This window comes from Heptranchias perlo, unplaced genomic scaffold, assembly GCF_035084215.1.
Source record: "Heptranchias perlo isolate sHepPer1 unplaced genomic scaffold, sHepPer1.hap1 HAP1_SCAFFOLD_55, whole genome shotgun sequence".
NCBI lineage: Eukaryota > Metazoa > Chordata > Chondrichthyes > Hexanchiformes > Hexanchidae > Heptranchias > Heptranchias perlo.
In genome coordinates this window covers 291,607-308,255 of record NW_027139570.1, presented here as the reverse complement: position 1 = coordinate 308,255, position 16,649 = coordinate 291,607, and the positions used below count along the sequence as shown (strand labels likewise).

The following is a 16,649-nucleotide window of genomic DNA, read 5'->3' as shown; positions in this document are numbered from 1 at the left end:
ATGATTGAGAGTGGACTGATGGGGCGATAATTGGCCAGATTGGATTTGTCCTGCTATTTGTGGACAGGACATAACTGGGCAATTTTCCACATTGTTGGGTAGATGCCAGTGTTGTAGCTGTACTGAAACAGCTTGGCTAGAGACGCAGCCAATTCTGGAGCACAAGTCTTCAGTACGAAAGCTGGGATGCTTTTTCGTCAGGCTGCAGGAGGTTTCAGTTTCGGTCCCAGCTATTAGGTTCAATCTGATTGACATCTCTGTCCAACAATCAGGAGCCCGGTCCCGCCCCACTGATTCACTGCCTGCACGGAGGGGGTCACGTGGCTCCTGTTATTTAAACCCCTGTTCAGGGAGTGGGAGGCGGAGAGGCAAGTGGTCGGGGAGTTGTGATGGCGGTGGAAGAGCGGGCCCAGGCCGCGGAAGAACGGGCCCAGGCCGAGGAAGTACGGGCCCAGGCGGCGGAAGAGCGGGCCCAGGCAGCGGAAGAGCGAGCCCAGGCCTCGGAAGAGCGGGCCCAGGCCGCGGAGCATCGACTCCAGGCCGCGGAACAGCCGGCCCATGCCGCGGAAGAGCGAGCAGAGGCCGCAGAAGAGCGAGCAGAGGCCGCGGAAGAGCGGGCCCAGGCCGCGGAGCGGCGACTGCAGGCCGTGGCGGAGCGGGCCCAGGCCGCGGAAGAGCGGGCCCAGGCAGCGGAGCGCCGACCCCAGGCCGCGGAAGAGAGAACCCATGCCGCGGCGGATCGGCGACTCCAGGCCGCGGAAAAGCGAGCAGAGGCCGCGAAAGAGCGGTCCCAGGCCGCGGTGCGCCGACTCCAGGTTGCGGAAGAGCGTGCCCAGGCCGCTGACCGGCGACTACAGGCTGCAATGCCGATTTCCCCTTTGATGAAGCGGAGGCTGCAGTCCAGGGTGGCGGAGAAAGTGGCAGGTGGGTGCTGCAGAGCAGGGAGTGGGCAGTACCGAGAGTGAGGGTAATGGAGCGGGGGAGTGTTTGGGAGGATTCATACCATCGTGGCCGGAACTGCGGATGATTATTGTCAATATCACACCGTATCTGTGTGAGGTAGTGTATTAATACTGTCCGTTCTTCTCCATATCAGCTAAAGGTTGTATTACCGGTGTGGGGCGCTGTCGGTCGGTGGGGGTGGTGTTTCAGTCGGTCGGGGCGTGGGGCGGTGTCGGTCGGTCGGGGGCGGTATGTCGATCTGTCGGGGCGTGCAGCGGTGTCGGTCCGTACGGCGGAGTCGGGCTGTGTCATCAAGCTGAGCTTCCGATCTGATATTCTCTCCACCGCAAGGACCGCCTACTTCCACATTTTTTTTTATTCGTTCATGGGATGTGGGCGTCGCTGGCGAGTCCGGCATTTATTGCCCATTCCTAATTGCCCTTGAGAAGGTGGTGGTGAGCTGCCTTCTTAAACCGCTGCAGTCCGTGTGGTGAAGGTTCACCCACAGTGCTGTAAGGGAGTTCCAGGATTTTGACCCAGCGACGATGAAGGAACCTCGATATATTTCCAATTCGGGATGGTGTGTGACTTGGATGGGAACGTCCAGGTGGTGTTGTTCCCATGTGCCTGCTGCTCTTGTCCTTCTTGGTGGTGAAGGTTCCAGGATTGGAAGAAGCTGTCGAAGAAGCCGTTTCGAGTTGCTGCAGTGCATCATGTGGACTCAGTAACATCGTCCATCTCCATCCCTTCTTGAGCTCATCTGCTGCTGAAACCCTCCTCCGTGCTTTGATCACCTGCAGACTCGATTTTTCCAATACTCTCCGAGCCGGCTTTGCTCCTTTCATCCTCCGTAAACTTAAGTGAATCCAAAACACTGCTCACCGATCACTGTGAATTCCCATGCACACATGGCAGGATCCTGATACATTGTGAATCCGCATACACACCTGGAAGGATCCCGATACACTGTGAATCCATATGCATACCTGGCAGGATCCCGATACACTGTGAATCCCCATAAACACCTGGCAGGTGCCTGGTACATTGTGAATCCCCAAACACAAATTGGAGAATCCTGATGCACTGTCAATCCCCATAGACATATGGCAGGATCCTGATACACTGTGAATCCTCATACACAACTGGCAGGATCCTGATACACTGTGAATCCACATACACATCTGGCAGGATGCTCGTACACTGTGAATACTCCTACACATCTGGCAGGATCCTGATACACTGTGAATCCCAATACACACCTGGCAGGATCCTGATTCACTCTGAATCCTAATACACACCTGGCAGGCTCCTGATTAGCTGTGAATCCCCTTAAACACCTGGCAGGATCCTGATGCACTGTGAATTCCCATATACACGTGGAAGGATCCTGATAAACTGTGAATTCCCATGCACACTTGGCAGGAACCTGATAGATTGTGAATCCCCGTACAGATCTGGCCGGTTCTTGATGTATTCTGAATCCCCATATGCACCTGACAGAAACCTGATACACTGTGAGCCCCCATACACAACTGGCAGGATGCTGATACACTGTGAATCCCCATACACAACTGGTAGGATCCCGACACTTCCTGCCTCCAAACACACCTGCTAAGTGCTGCCCAGATGTTCTGTGCTCACAAGTAAAAAGCAGTGCCGTGGATTAATGTGAGGGAAAGACAATGTTCAGTGTAATTTGGAGTTACGGACTGGCTTCCTAATGGCAGTGGAAGAGAGAACTTATTCCACTCAAAGAACAGTCCTTTAACTCATGGTCTTTTTAGACCCAATGGAATGACTGATGGCAGTGAAAGAGAGAATTTATTCAATTCAAGAATAGCCCTTTAACTCAGGGTCTTTTTAGATCCAATATAATGACTGATGGCAGTGAAAGAGAGAACTTATTCAATTCAAGAATAGCCCTTTAACTCAGGGTCTTTTTAGACCCAATATAATGACTGATGGCAGTGAAAGAGAGAACTCATTCCACGAAAAGAACAGTCCTTTAAATCAGGGTCATTTTAGACCCAAGGGAATGACTGGTGGCAGTGGAAGAGAGAACTTATTCTACTCAGAGAATAGTCCTTTAACTCAGGGTCTCTGTGGAGCCAATGGAATGACTGATGGAAATATATTTTAATTTCCCAAACCTGCATTAGAGGAAATTCAGACCAAAATGAAACAACGGCGTATCATTATTGGGAGAACAGTTGATATGAACTGTGAGTGTTTTCTGCTCTAACATTATTCTGAGTGATGTGGGCAGCAGTTCTAATCCTAATTCTAATCGGTGATATGACAGGACTGTTTTAAGAACACATTCAATCTAGATGTAAAATGGTGAAAAATTGTTCACAATTTCTGAAACACAATATAACAGGAGAATGATGAGGGACAGGAAAAGGCCATTTTGCGCAAATAAGCCTGTCCCTGTTCGAGAGATGACCCCACCTACCACTCCTCTCAGTGTATCCACAGAAACACGTTCAATTATGTCTTGACCCCACTTACACTGCCCTTTTAGTGTCTTTCCTTGGTACCTGGGTCCCCCGAACCCCACCACATTGGGTGAGAAAATTACTCTAATTTCCATTCTTATTTCTGACTTTCAATTTTCTCCGTTATTAATTATTTTGGTGATTGTGAGCCTGTTTCCTGCACTAATGTTGGGAATTCGATTGAAACTTTCCAATACCGAAGTCCCTTGTCCAAACGAAATACATCAAACCTCCTCACCCTAACCTCAACCCAAACTCGAATACCTGAAATCATCTTTCTGATTCCCCTCTGTACCTTCAGAATTGCTGTAATCATTACTTGTGCTCAGGTGACGATAGAAGTTCAGAAAATATTCCAGATGGCCAACCCGAGTCCAGTTTCTAAAAGCTGCCCTAACACATAGGTTAAACAGTGGAACTTCTGTCCATTCACAGACTGTCCCTCTCCCAATGCCCACAATATCCCAGATAACCTGCCAGAGGTCAGATACAATAACAGTGGGAGTCTGTCCATTCACGTCTGTCCCTCTCCCATTGATACCCAATACCCTATTTCCCATTTCCGCAGAATGTCAGCACCACTGACAATTTCATAGATTGATTCACGAGAACTTCTACTGTCACATAACGAGGATAATGCGTGGATTTGAAACGAGACGTCTATAGTGCATGTCAGGGCTGATGGTATGAACCATCAGAGGGAAATAACACCTTCAAAGAAATCTCCATGTTCACTAAATATTACAATCAAGTGACGATTTGAAACTTCTCTCAGCCCTTGTTCACTTTCAAACGAGGTTTTCAGTAACTGAGTTAAATTTCCTGCTCGCACCTCGATTGAAGCTGTGAAACTGAATATTAAAGAGATATTGAGAATTTGTTTTCATATTAATATAACTAACATTGAGAACCACTTTCTGTCTGTTCTCATTGAAGATGTTCAACAGAAACACAAGGAAACACTCCGGGTCCAAACTGAAACATTGAGAGTGAACACGATCATAATAAACGAGAAGGTTAAGATTTTCCAGTTGGTCAATTTATACACTGAGCTAACAGTCATTTCAACTGTTCGAGATCGGACACTTGCAGAACATGAACTGCTGGCAAAAGGCCGAGACCATGAAGAGTGGAGAGAGAAACATCGCCGGAGAGAATTGGAAAAAATCCGAACTGACCAATTGTTCCAGAGCAGTTTTTCCCAGAGAAAATCCAAATCTGGGAGTTCAGCAGCAGTGAGCGGAGTCGCGGGGATTGGAAAAACAACAATGGTTCAAAAGATTGTTTATGACTGGGCCACTGGGAAAATATACCCACACTTTCAATTTGTTTTCAGTTTTAAATTCCGCGATTTGAACGCAATTAACTGTAAAATAAACCTGAGGAATCTGATATTGGATCTGTATCCTTACTTTGGGGATATTCTGAGAGATCTCTGGAAGCACCCAGAGGGATTACTGTTTATATTTGATGGTTTAGATGAATTCAAGGACAGTATCGATTTTGCTGACAATCGGAGAAATACAGAACCTCAGTACATGTGCACAGATCCTGAAGACTGGTGTGAAGTGTCTGACATTGTGTACAGTTTAATACAGCACAAGCTGCTCCCAGGATGTTCAGTGCTCGTGACCAGCCGCCCCACTGCATTACATTTATTGGAAAAGGCTGAGATCAATATCTGGGCTGAAATCATGGGATTTGTTGGTGAGGAACGGAAGGAATATTTCAACAAGTTTTTTGAAGATCAGGCGGTGGCAGCAGCTGTTTTCAAACATGTGGAGGAGAACGAGATCCTGTACACTATGTGTTACAACCCTTTCCACTGCTGTATCCTCGGTCTGTTACTGGGTCCCTTCTTCACACAAAGAGACAGGAAACAGCAGCGAGTTCCCAAGACCATCACCCAACTATATTCCTGCTATATTTACAACATTCTGAAAAACGATGGCCGAGAGATTAAATCCCCCCGTGATGTGTTACTGAAGATCGGTGAGATGGCCTTCACTGGAGTCTCCGAGAAGAAGATTGTGTTTAGAAATGGAGATTTGATCAAGTACAATCTGCAACCTTCCCAGTTCCTGTCTGGGTTCATGATGGAACTTTTGGAGAGAGATGATTCTGCCCAGAGTGTGGTTTACACATTCCCGCACCTCACCATCCAAGAGTTTATAGCCGCACTCGCACAATTCCTGACTCCAGATCCAGGGGACATCCGGAAACTCCTCCGTGAAGCCCACAGCAAGGAAGATGGGCGATTTGAGATATTTCTCCGTTTTGTTGTTGGTCTCTCCTCCTCACAGTCAGCTCAGCCCCTGGTGGAGTTTCTGGGTCCATTTCTTCATCAAACAATCTGCCGAGTGATTGAATGGGTGAAGAAGGAGGTTGAAGGACAGATTGGAAAGACATATAGTAAAACTGCGAAACGGGACCTCCTGAACACATTCCACTACCTGTTTGAGTCTCAGGATGAAACACTGGCTCTGGTCTCAGTGGGATCTGTGGAAAGACTTACATTTAGTGGATTGCGACTGACCCCGATTGACTGTGCAGTGCTGTCTCATGTCATTGGACTCTGTGATACAATAAAAGAACTCAATCTGGAGGACTGCTCCATTCATTGTGAGGGACTCCAGCGGCTGGGACCCGCACTGTACAAATGCCAGGTGTTGAGGTAACTGTTTATTTGTCTCTAACTGTTAGCCCAATTGTAGAACATTTACAGATTTTGTTCTTGCTCCCCAATGAAGGGAAGCAAACAGTTCAGATAAAACAGAGAAAAGCAGACAATTTTCCCCAAACATGACGGGACCAGTCATTGACCTCCAGGAGGGTAATTCTGATCAGCAGGGAATGAGACCGGACTGAAGTACATTAAAAGGATTCACACAAACAGCAGTTTATTTGAAAAAACATTTACTGACAGTCCCTGATTCAGTCCTTGAATCTCACTCTATCCATTCCCTGGCTAGAGTGAGATTCATTGTCAGAGACAGGGAAATCTGGGAATTAATTTCCTGAAGATTTTTCAGTGTTTCCTGTAATATCAGAGACATATTGTCAGATCGGGAATGTGGTTCAGTTTGTTACTCACTCTTTGTCTGTTTGTGTTCAGACTGGGGAGAAATAAACTGGGAGATTCAGGAGTGAAACCGTTGTCTGCGGCTCTGAGGAACCCGGACTGTAAAATACAGGAACTGCGGTAAGTACCAAACTGTGTGAGATTGTATTTATAATAACTGGATGTCGAACACTGTACATTAGTGTCAGTATAAATAATAATAATACAAATAAATACTGGGAATTCACTCTGATCTCCAGGTTATGGGATAACGATCTCACAAATTCATGTACCAAGGATCTCTCCTCCGCTCTCAGTGCAAACCGGTCACTGACGGGTCTGAACCTGGGTAATAATAAACTGGGAGATTCAGGAGTGAAACTGCTGTCACCGGCTCTGAGGAATCCGAACTGTAAAATACAGGAACTGGAGTGAGTATAAAACTGTGCGAGATTGTGTTTATAATAACTGGATGCTGAAAACGGTGCATTAATGTCAGCATAAGTAATAATAATACAAATAAATACTGGGAATGTTCTCTGATTCCTGTTATCCCTGCTCGTCTCTGTCTCTCTCCTCTCTCTCTGATCTCCAGGTTGTGGGATAACAATCTCACAGCTTCTTGTACGGAGGATCTCGTCTCCGCTCTGAGTACAAACCTGTCACTGACGGTTCTGCACCTGGGTAATAATAAACTGGGAGATTCAGGAGTGAAACTACTGTCTGCGGCTCTGAGGAACCCGGACTGTAAAATACAGGAACTGCGGTAAGTACCAGACTGTGTGAGTTTGTGTATATAATAACTGGATGTCTAACACAGTAGATTATTATTAGTATCAGCAATAGTGTTACTAATAAAGTACATTATTATCAGTATCAGTAATAGCGTTATTAATAAATACTGTACATTATTATTAGTATCAGTAATCGTGTTATTAATAAACACTGGGAATTTACTCTGATTCTTGTTATTTCTCTCCCTCCGATCCCCAGTCTGTATAATGTCGGTCTCACAGATTCTTGCACCGATGATCTAGTCTCCGCTCTCAGTGCAAATCGGTCACTGACGGATCTGAACCTGGGATCAAACTCCTTCACAGACCGATCTGCGCCCGCTCTCCGCTCCCTCATACAGACCTGCAGGAGTCTGGAGTGGATCGGGTGAGTGTTTGTGTTAATGTTTAATGTAATAAATAAAATATCAATGGGATTCAGTCCGTTTTATGGGTAATATTTGTTTGTAATTATTATTGAAATATTAACCACAGTCTCCCTGTTATTTACACTGTTGTTAAATATTTTACTTTCTGTTTAATCTTTAATCCATTTCAGGCTTTGGAGGAATCGGTTCAGTCAGAATGGAAAGAATCAAATGAAGTCACTGCAGGGCACAAGACAAAGACTGATCGTGGGAGTGTGAAAATTTCAATTTATAACAATTCCTGGTCTCATTATATGAACATTTCAATTTATTACCATTCCTGGTCTCATTATATGAACATTTCAATTGATAACCATTCCTGGTCTCATGATATGAATATTTTTGGCCGATTCTCTGTCCCTCCCCTTTAACCGGCCGCGCTCCAGGTTTAAATCCTAACGGCCCTTTAACGGTTTCCAGCTCGAGCTGAGCGAGCGGCATCTCCCATTGTGACGTCAGAGGCCCAGCGACAGGGTCACGAGACTCAATCACCCGGTCCCCCAGCGCTGATTCTGCAGGAAATCCGGGGCTGGATGGTCACCAATGGGGCACTGGGTCAATGTACAGACAGGAAGGGCCCAGGGTGGGGCTCAGTCTGGGCTGCAGTGGGACACTGGGTCAATGTACAGACAGGAAGGGCCAAGGGTGGGGCTCAGTCTGGGCTGCAGTGGGACACTGGGTCAATGTACAGACAGGAAGGGCCCAGGGTGGGGCTCAGTCTGGGCTGCAGTGGGACACTGGGTCAATGTACAGACAGGAAGGGCCCAGGGTGGGGCTCAGTCTGGGCTGCAGTGGGACACTGGGTCAATGTACAGACAGGAAGGGCCAAGGGTGGGGCTCAGTCTGGGCTGCAGTGGGACACTGGGTCAATGTACAGACAGGAAGGGCCCAGGGTGGGGCTCAGTCTGGGCTGCAGTTGGACACTGGGTCACTGTTGGATCAATGTTCATCGGAACACCAGGGACTCCCTATCTTTTCTTGTATTATTGCTGCTGGATCTGTTCCGTCCTCTGAAACAGACAGAGTAGGCCCTGGTTTAACATCTCTTCGGTGAAAGCAACATTCAATCGAAAATAAAATCAGTCAGAGTGGAAAACGAGCTGCTTATTCGCTTTCGCCTGTTTTGCTCTAACGCCCAAGATGAATTTATTCTCTAATCTACTCCGTGGACTGGCGATCTCATGGGATTGAATTGTCAGATATCGGAATGGTTAATCCGAAATTAATCTTACCAATCTGCAGTCGTGTCAGACACTGATCTAAACTATAATGTGATAATCAGTGTTCCAGCTAATGCTGAATGACGGTGATACTCTCAGCTGCTTTTACAATCGGTTATTCGTTGTTTTCAGTATCTGCATATTAATTATGTGTTTAAATTGCTTGGTGACCCTGTGTACAACTGTTTATATGTAATTATTGTTGTTATATTCAATAAAGATAATTATGAATTCCAATTCAATAAACCATTCTTGTGCATGATTTGCTGTCTGACTTCTTCTTCTTTGAAGATTTGGCAAGAAACTGTTGATGCAGTCACTCAGTAGCTTGTGGGGATCCGAATTAATGGTCGATGAGGTGAACTCATTCAATCTGAACTCGGTCATGTCAGCCAGTTCAGGGAGCAATATTAGGCATCATTCACTTCTCGACATAGGTCACAATCGAACAGGAACATGTTAAACCGAGGCCCCAAAACCAGGGCCCAGAGAGGAAATTAAACCCCAGGGCAATAAACAGACCAAACTCACGTGGACCCTGTTTGGGCGCAGCCTCTGGAGGAGGCCATGGTCGGTCCCCTCTGGGGGAGGCCTCCGTCGGCCCACTCTGGAGGATTCCTCGGGCGGTCCCCTCTCGGGGAGGCAATGGGCATCCGAGAGGGATCCCAGAGTGGCAGTCTTTATATTGAGACCACCACCACAACAACTAAAACAACAACAACAACAATTTGTATTGATAACATATAGATGTGTATTTGCACACGGCCCGCATCACTGCAAGTACGGCAGCCATCTTGGACAAAACGCGGGTTTGTCCAGCGGCCTTCCTGATCAAATTGGCTGTAATAACGGCGGCCATCTTGGAAAAAAAGCTGCAAGGACGGCGTTCATCTTGAACATAATGGCGATAACTATTGCGGCCATGTTCGACAAAATGAGCGCAAGTACGGTGTCCATCTTGGACGAAATGGCGGCCAGTGCGGCAACCATCTTGGATAAAATGGCGACAACTACACTGCCATCTTGGACAAAACGGCGAAAATTACCATGCAGAGTGTCGACAGTGATCCCAGAATGTCCCAATGAACCCTCAGTGACCCCAGAGTGCACCTAGTCACCACAGAGTGATTCCAGAGTGCACCGAGGGATCCCAGCATGCACCCAGTCACCCCAGATTGATACCGGATTGCACGCAGTATCCCAGAGTGAATCCGGTCAACTCAGAGTGGTCCCAGATTGCACCCAGGGTTCCCAGTTTCCATCCAGTCACTTCAGAGTGATACCAGAGTGAACTCAGTCACCCCAGGGTGATCCCAACCTGGCAGTCTTTATATTTAGAACAGGACCACAACAATAACTTGTCTTTATAAGATATGTATCATATTTATATTTATATGATATATATGCGTGCATATTTACACACGGCCAGAATGGTAGCACGTACCGCAGCCACCTTTGGCAAAATGGCAGCAAGTACTTGGGCCATCTTGGACAAAATGGCGGCTAGTAGTGCGGCCATCTTGGACAAAATGGCGGCAAGTACCGCGCAGAGCCTCCCCAGCGATCCCACAGCGACCCGACAGTGAATGAAGATTGTACCCATTGATCCCACAGTGCAACCAGTCATACCGGAGTTAACCCAAAGTGGCAACCTTTATATTCAGACCACCACCACAACAACTACGATTACACCAACAACAATCTGTATTTATAACATATATATGTGTGTATTTGCACACTGCCCGCATGACGGCAAGTACGGTAGCCATCTTGGATGAAATGGCGGCAAGCACCTCAAGGCTGTTAAACAGGAACAGCAGCAGGCCATTGGGACCTTCGGGCCTGTCACACAGTAACAGGAGGCCAATCAGTCCCTCAAGCCTGTTAGATAGGAACAGGTTGAGGCTTTTCAGCCCTTGGAGCCTGTTATACAGGAACTGGAGGTCATGCAGTCCCTCAAGCCTGTGACACTGGTACAGGACGAGGCCATTTAGCCACTCGAGTCTGTTAGACACGAACAGGAGGCTAACCAGCTCCCGAAGCCTGTTAGATAGTATCAGGAGGAGGCCATTCAGCCCCTCAAGCCTGTTATACTGCAACTGAAAGCCATTCAGCCCCTTGAGCCTATTACACTGGAAAAGGATGAGGCCATTCAGCCCCTCAAGCCTGTTCGGTCGGAATAGGCGGCGGCCATTCAGCCCTTCAAGGCTGCTACACAGGAACAGGAGGAGGCCATTCAGCCCTTCGAGCCTGTTACACAGGAACAGGAGGACATTCCGTCCATCGAGCCTGTTAAATAGGAACAGGAGGAGGCGATTCAGCACCCTCAAAACTGTTGTACAGGAACTGGAGGAGGCCATTCAGCCAGTGGAGCCTGTTACATAGCAACAGGTGGAGGTCATTCAGCTCCTCGAGCATGTTATATAGGAACAAACGAGGTCATTCAGCCCCACGAGTCTGTTACATAGGAACAGGAGTAGACAATTCAGTTCGTTGAACCTGTTCCGCTATTCAATTAGATCATGGCTGATCTGCATCTGAACTCCATCAACCCGCCTTGGTTCCAGAATCCTTAATACCCTTGCTTAATAAAAATCTATCAATCTCCGTTTTAAAGTTTCGGATTGACCCCCCGCCTCAACAGACTTTTGTGGGAGAGAGTTCCAGATTTCTACTCCCCTTTGTGTCAAGAAGTGCTTCCTGAAATCACCCCTGAACGGCCAAGCTCTAATTTTAAGGTTATGCCCCCTTGTTCTGGATTTCCTACCAGAGGAAGTAGTTTCTCTCCATCTACCCTATCAACTCCTTTAATCACCTTAAACACCTCAATTAGATCACCCCTTAATCTTCTATATTAAGAAGAATACAAGCCTTGTCCATGCAACCTGGCCTCATAATTTAACCCTTTTCGCCCTGATATTATTCTGGTGAATCTGCGCCGCACCCCCTCCAATATCCCCCCTGAGGTGCAGTGCCCAAAACTCAATGAAGTCCTCCAGATGTTGTCTAACCAGAGTTCTCTACAGCTGTAACTTAATTTCCATCCCTTTATATTCCAGCCCTCTTGAATAAAGGCCAACATTCCATTATCCTTTTTAATCTGATCCACAGTGTCCCAGTGATACCACAATATCCCAGTGAACCAGCAGTGTCCCTCTGATCCCACAGTGTTCAGTGATCCCACAATATCTCAGTGAACCTGCAGTGTCCCAGTGATCACACAGTAACCCATGATCCCAGTGTCCCAGTGATCCCACAGTGTCCCAGTGATCTCACAGCAACCTAATGATCCCATATTGTCCCGATCCCACAGTGTCCCAGTGATCCCATAGTATCCCAGTGAACTTGCCGTGTCTCAGAGATCCCACAGCAACCCGTGATCCCACAGTGGTCCCATTGATCTCACGGTGACCCGGACACAACTCACGTGAGGTTAATTGCGTGCAGCCTGTGGTGAAGGCCTCGGTCAGTCCCCTGTGGAGAGAAAGTTTCCTGTCCAAGGAATCATCGTCCTACCAAAAATTCTCTTTGCACATCTTCATGTTACAGCATTTCCACAAAAATATTCCTCTGCAGGAAGAGAAAGATAGTGAAATGGAATAGATTAAAACAAAGCAAGCGATTACAAAGGCACAGCAGGAGCCCAGGGCTCCCTCACACTCACTCACTCACTCATTCCATTACACAGGCAGGAAATCTCTCAGCAAACATCACTGACAAACGAAATCCCCAGTTACAAGGCAGAGAATCGAAAGAAAAGAGAGAAAAGTTGGGAGAGAGAGAGACAGAAAGACACTCAGGGCAGACTGAAGAGCAAATGTTGCTTCTCTCTCTCTCCAATACAAGTTTGCAGGGTTTTCCCTCCTGCTTTGCCACTCACTCCCTCACTCACCACTGCCTCACACCCCTCCCCTAAAAGGTGCTGGTCTGTCTGTCTGTCCTGGTTAGTGTTTGCTGCAGGTTCCAAATGGCCCCTGTGCTCATTTTCTGTTCTGTTCCTGGAGCCGTGGGCAAAAAGCCTGGGCATTTTTTGCTACTTTACCCATATATGTTGCAGTTTGCAAAGGCGAACGAACTTTACCTTTGCTCTTTTCTCTTGTTTTAATTAGCAGTGGATAAAAAGCCTGCAACATATAGGGGTAAAGTAGCAAAAAATGCACGGGCTTTGTGGTCAACTTACAGTTTGTGGCTTTTTCCAATTAGCCAAAGAGTTGAAACTAATTCATGACTTTTAAAACAGACAAAGCAAAAAAGTTTTTTTTTAAACCTAATACACAGCATGATCCCTCACTCAGTTACAGGGACAATCTCTCAGTAACATTCATTTACACAGAAACAAAGCCCAGTTTATAAAGGAGAAGAATCTAAAGAGTAAAAGATTGAGAGACAATCTTGATCGACAACAACAACTTGTATTTATATATTACAGCAACTACTACAGCATCAATTTGCATATAAAGATAAATATGTATTTCCATAATACAACTACGATTATAAAGCCTCCATAAAGCGTGTAGGGAAAGAGCGGAGGGGGAAATGGGACTAATTCGACAAACCTTTCAAAGAGGCGGCACTGGTACAGTGGGCCGAATGGTCTCCTCTTGTGCCGTAGTTACCATGAAACCAAGAATCTCTGAACAACAACTTCAACGCCATGAACCTGAAACAAAATGGACACCAGTAAGGCAGTCATCTTACTCAGGGGCAAGTTGAACATCTTACTGAGGGACAACGCTGCAATTTAACTGAGGGGCAAGGCGGCCAACTTACTTGGGGGCAAGATGGTCATATTGAACAAATTGGCCGCCATGAAGCTAAGACAAAATGGCCACCCTGATCCTGAAGCATAACGGCTGCCAATCAGGCAGCGATCTTACTGAGGGGCAAGCTTGTTACGGTGAGAGGCACGGAGAGGGTTCATTTGTTGTTCCTATTAAATCACCGATACACTACAGTTAAAGATACAAACGGAGTCAAACTGGCACCAGCTGGAGTTTTGGAACATAGGAACATAGAAACAGGAGTCGGTCATTCAGCCCCTCATGCCTGCTCCGCCATTTGATAAGATCATGGCTGATCTGTGATCTAACTCCAGATACCTGCCTTTGGCTCATATCCCTTAATACCTTTGGTTGACAAAAAGCTATCTATCTCAGATTTAAATTTAGCAATTGAGCGAGTATCAATTGCCGTTCCAAACTTCTACCACCCTTTGTGTGTGGAAATGTTTTCTACTCTCACTCCTGAAAGATCTGGCTCTAATTTTTAGAGTGTGCCGCCTACTCCTAAAATCCCAAACCAGCGGAAATAGTTTCTCTCTATCCACCTTATCTGTTCCCCTTAATATCTTATAAACTTCGATCAGATCACTCTTTAACCTTCTAAACTCTAGAGAATACAACCCGAATTTATGTGATCTCTCCTCGTAACTTATTCCTTGAAGTCCGGGTATCATTCTAGGAAACCTAAGCTGCACTCCCTCCAAGGCCAATATGCCCTTCCGAAGGTGCGGTGCCCAGAACTGCTCACAGTACTCAATGTGCGGTCTAACCAAACAGATAGTAAGAGCGACAAAAAGAGAGTATGAAAATAAATTTGCAAGGGATATCAAAACCAATACAAAGAACTTTTAAAGTTATATTAGGAAAAAGAGGGTAGTCAGGAGCAGTGTTGGCCCTTTGAAGACTGAAAGTGGGGATATTGTCATTGACAATGGGGAAACGGCGGACTCTGGGATGATAACTATCTGGTCCTGGGATTTGTCGCTCTTTAGTGCTATTATTTTCTTCATACTGTTGTTTTACTTATGCTAATTTTATTGAGTCCCTGTCCCCGATTCAATATTAGTTTTCTTGGGATTTCCGGCCGAACCAGGGTTTTGTATAGCTGCAGCATAACTTCTGCCCCCTTGTACTCTCGTCCTCTGGATAAAAGGCCACCATTCCATTCGCCTTCTTGATTATTTTCAGCACCTGTTCATGACACTTCAATGAACTATGTACCTGAATCCTTAAGTCCCTTTGGACATCTACTGTTCTTAACGTTTTACCATTTAGAAAGTACACAGTTCTATCCCTTTTTGATCCAAAGTGGATGACCTCACATTTGTTTACATTGATTTCCATTTGCCACATTTTTGCCCATTCACCAAATCTATCAATATCGCTTTGTAATTTTATGTTATCATCTACACCGCTTACAATGCCATCAATCTTTGTGTCATCTGCAAACTTAGATATGAGACTTTCTATGCCTTCATCTACGTCGTTAATAAATATTGTGAATAACTGAGGCCCCAAGACAGATCCCTGCGGGACTCCACTAGTTACATCCTGCCAATGTGAGTACCCACAATTTATCCCTACTCTCTGTCGCCTGCAAGTCCGTACTTTTACCTCGATTCGATGGGCTTCTATCTTAGCTAACCGTCTCTTATGTGGGACTTTATCAAATGCCTCCCGGAAGGCCATATAAATAACATCCATTGACATTCTCCTGACCACTACTTTAGTCCCCTCTTCAAAAAATTCAATCATTTTTGTCAGGCACGACCTACCTTTCAAAAATCCATGCTGGCTCTCTCTGATTAACTGAAAATTCTCGAGGTGTTCAGTCACCCTATCCTTAATTATAGATTCCAGCATTTTCCCCACAACAGATGTTAGCTAACTGGTCTAGAATTCCCTGGTTTCCCTCTCTCTTCTTTCTTCAAAAGCTGAGTGACATGTGCAATTTTCCAATCTAGAAGGACGGTTCCTGAATCTGGAGAACTTTGAAAGATTATAGTTAGGGCATCTGCAATGTTCTCACCTATTTCCTTGAAAACCCTGGGATGATAACTATCTGGTCCTGGGATTTGTCACTCTTTAGTGCTATTATTTTCTTCATTACTGTTGTTTTACTTATATCAATTTTATTGAGTCCCTGTCCCTGATTCAATATTAGTTTTCTTGGGATTTCTGGCATGCTATCCTCTTTTTCGACTGTAAATACTGACGCAAAGTAATTATTCAACATGTCCGCCGTTTCCCCATTGTCAATGACAATATCCCCACTTTCAGTTTTTAAACGGCCAACACTGCTCCTGACTACCCTCTTTTTCCTAATATAACTATAAAAGTTCTTTGTATTGGTTTTGATATCCCTTGCAAGTTTCTTTTCATACTCTCTTTTTGTCGCTCTTACTATCTGTTTTGTGACCCTTTATTGATCTTTGTAACTTTCCCATTTGCAATTTTTTGCCTTTTTGTATGCCCTTTCCTTATGTCTTACAATGTCCCTGACCTCTTTAGTTGTCCATGGCTGTTTATTTTTGGCAAGTAGAGTTCCTGCCCCTCAGTGCTACAAACCGATTCTTTAAACATTTCCCACTGATCATCAGACGTTTTACCCATTAACAGATTTGCCCAGTTTACTGTGGACAGTCTCTTTCTCATCCCATTGAAGTCGGCCTTACCCAAGTCTAGAATCTTAGCAGCTGATTCACTTTTTTAACCTTTCAAACACTACCTTGAACTCGATCATATTCCGAACGCTATTGGATAGATGTTCACGCATTTAAGCTGTTAACTAAATCAGGTTCATTACTCATTACTAAATCTAGTATGGCTTGCCCCCTTGTTGCCTCCAGGACATACTGCTATAGAAAACTATCCCGGACACACTCAATCAATTCACTGCCTTTCTGACAGTTGCTAGTCTGCTTTTTCCAATCTATGTGAAGGTTA

General features: G+C 45.8%; 1 protein-coding gene across 1 annotated transcript; it reads left to right on the top strand.

Moving 5' to 3' along the window:
* The first annotated feature begins 327 nt into the window (after positions 1-327).
* Positions 328-9,184, top strand: LOC137315459 (NACHT, LRR and PYD domains-containing protein 3-like). The gene is made up of 7 exons (XM_067980146.1): positions 328-924; positions 4,377-6,114; positions 6,556-6,642; positions 6,762-6,932; positions 7,097-7,267; positions 7,495-7,662; positions 7,834-9,184. Exons 1-7 carry the CDS (start codon positions 390-392, stop codon positions 7,919-7,921), a joined length of 2,958 nt encoding a protein of 985 aa, XP_067836247.1. The 5' UTR covers positions 328-389; the 3' UTR covers positions 7,922-9,184.
* Positions 9,185-16,649: the final 7,465 nt, after the last annotated feature.

What these genes read in the sequence shown, in the direction of transcription:
- LOC137315459 (XM_067980146.1), top strand. Translation starts at nt 390, where the DNA reads ATGGCGGTGGAAGAGCGGGCCCAGGCCGCGGAAGAACGGGCCCAGGCC. An exon ending in GGTGGCGGAGAAAGTGGCAG is followed by an intron (nt 925 to 4,376) that starts GTGGGTGCTGCA and finishes TTCTCATTGAAG; the next exon opens with ATGTTCAACAGAAACACAAG. An exon ending in TGTAAAATACAGGAACTGCG is followed by an intron (nt 7,268 to 7,494) that starts GTAAGTACCAGA and finishes TCCGATCCCCAG; the next exon opens with TCTGTATAATGTCGGTCTCA.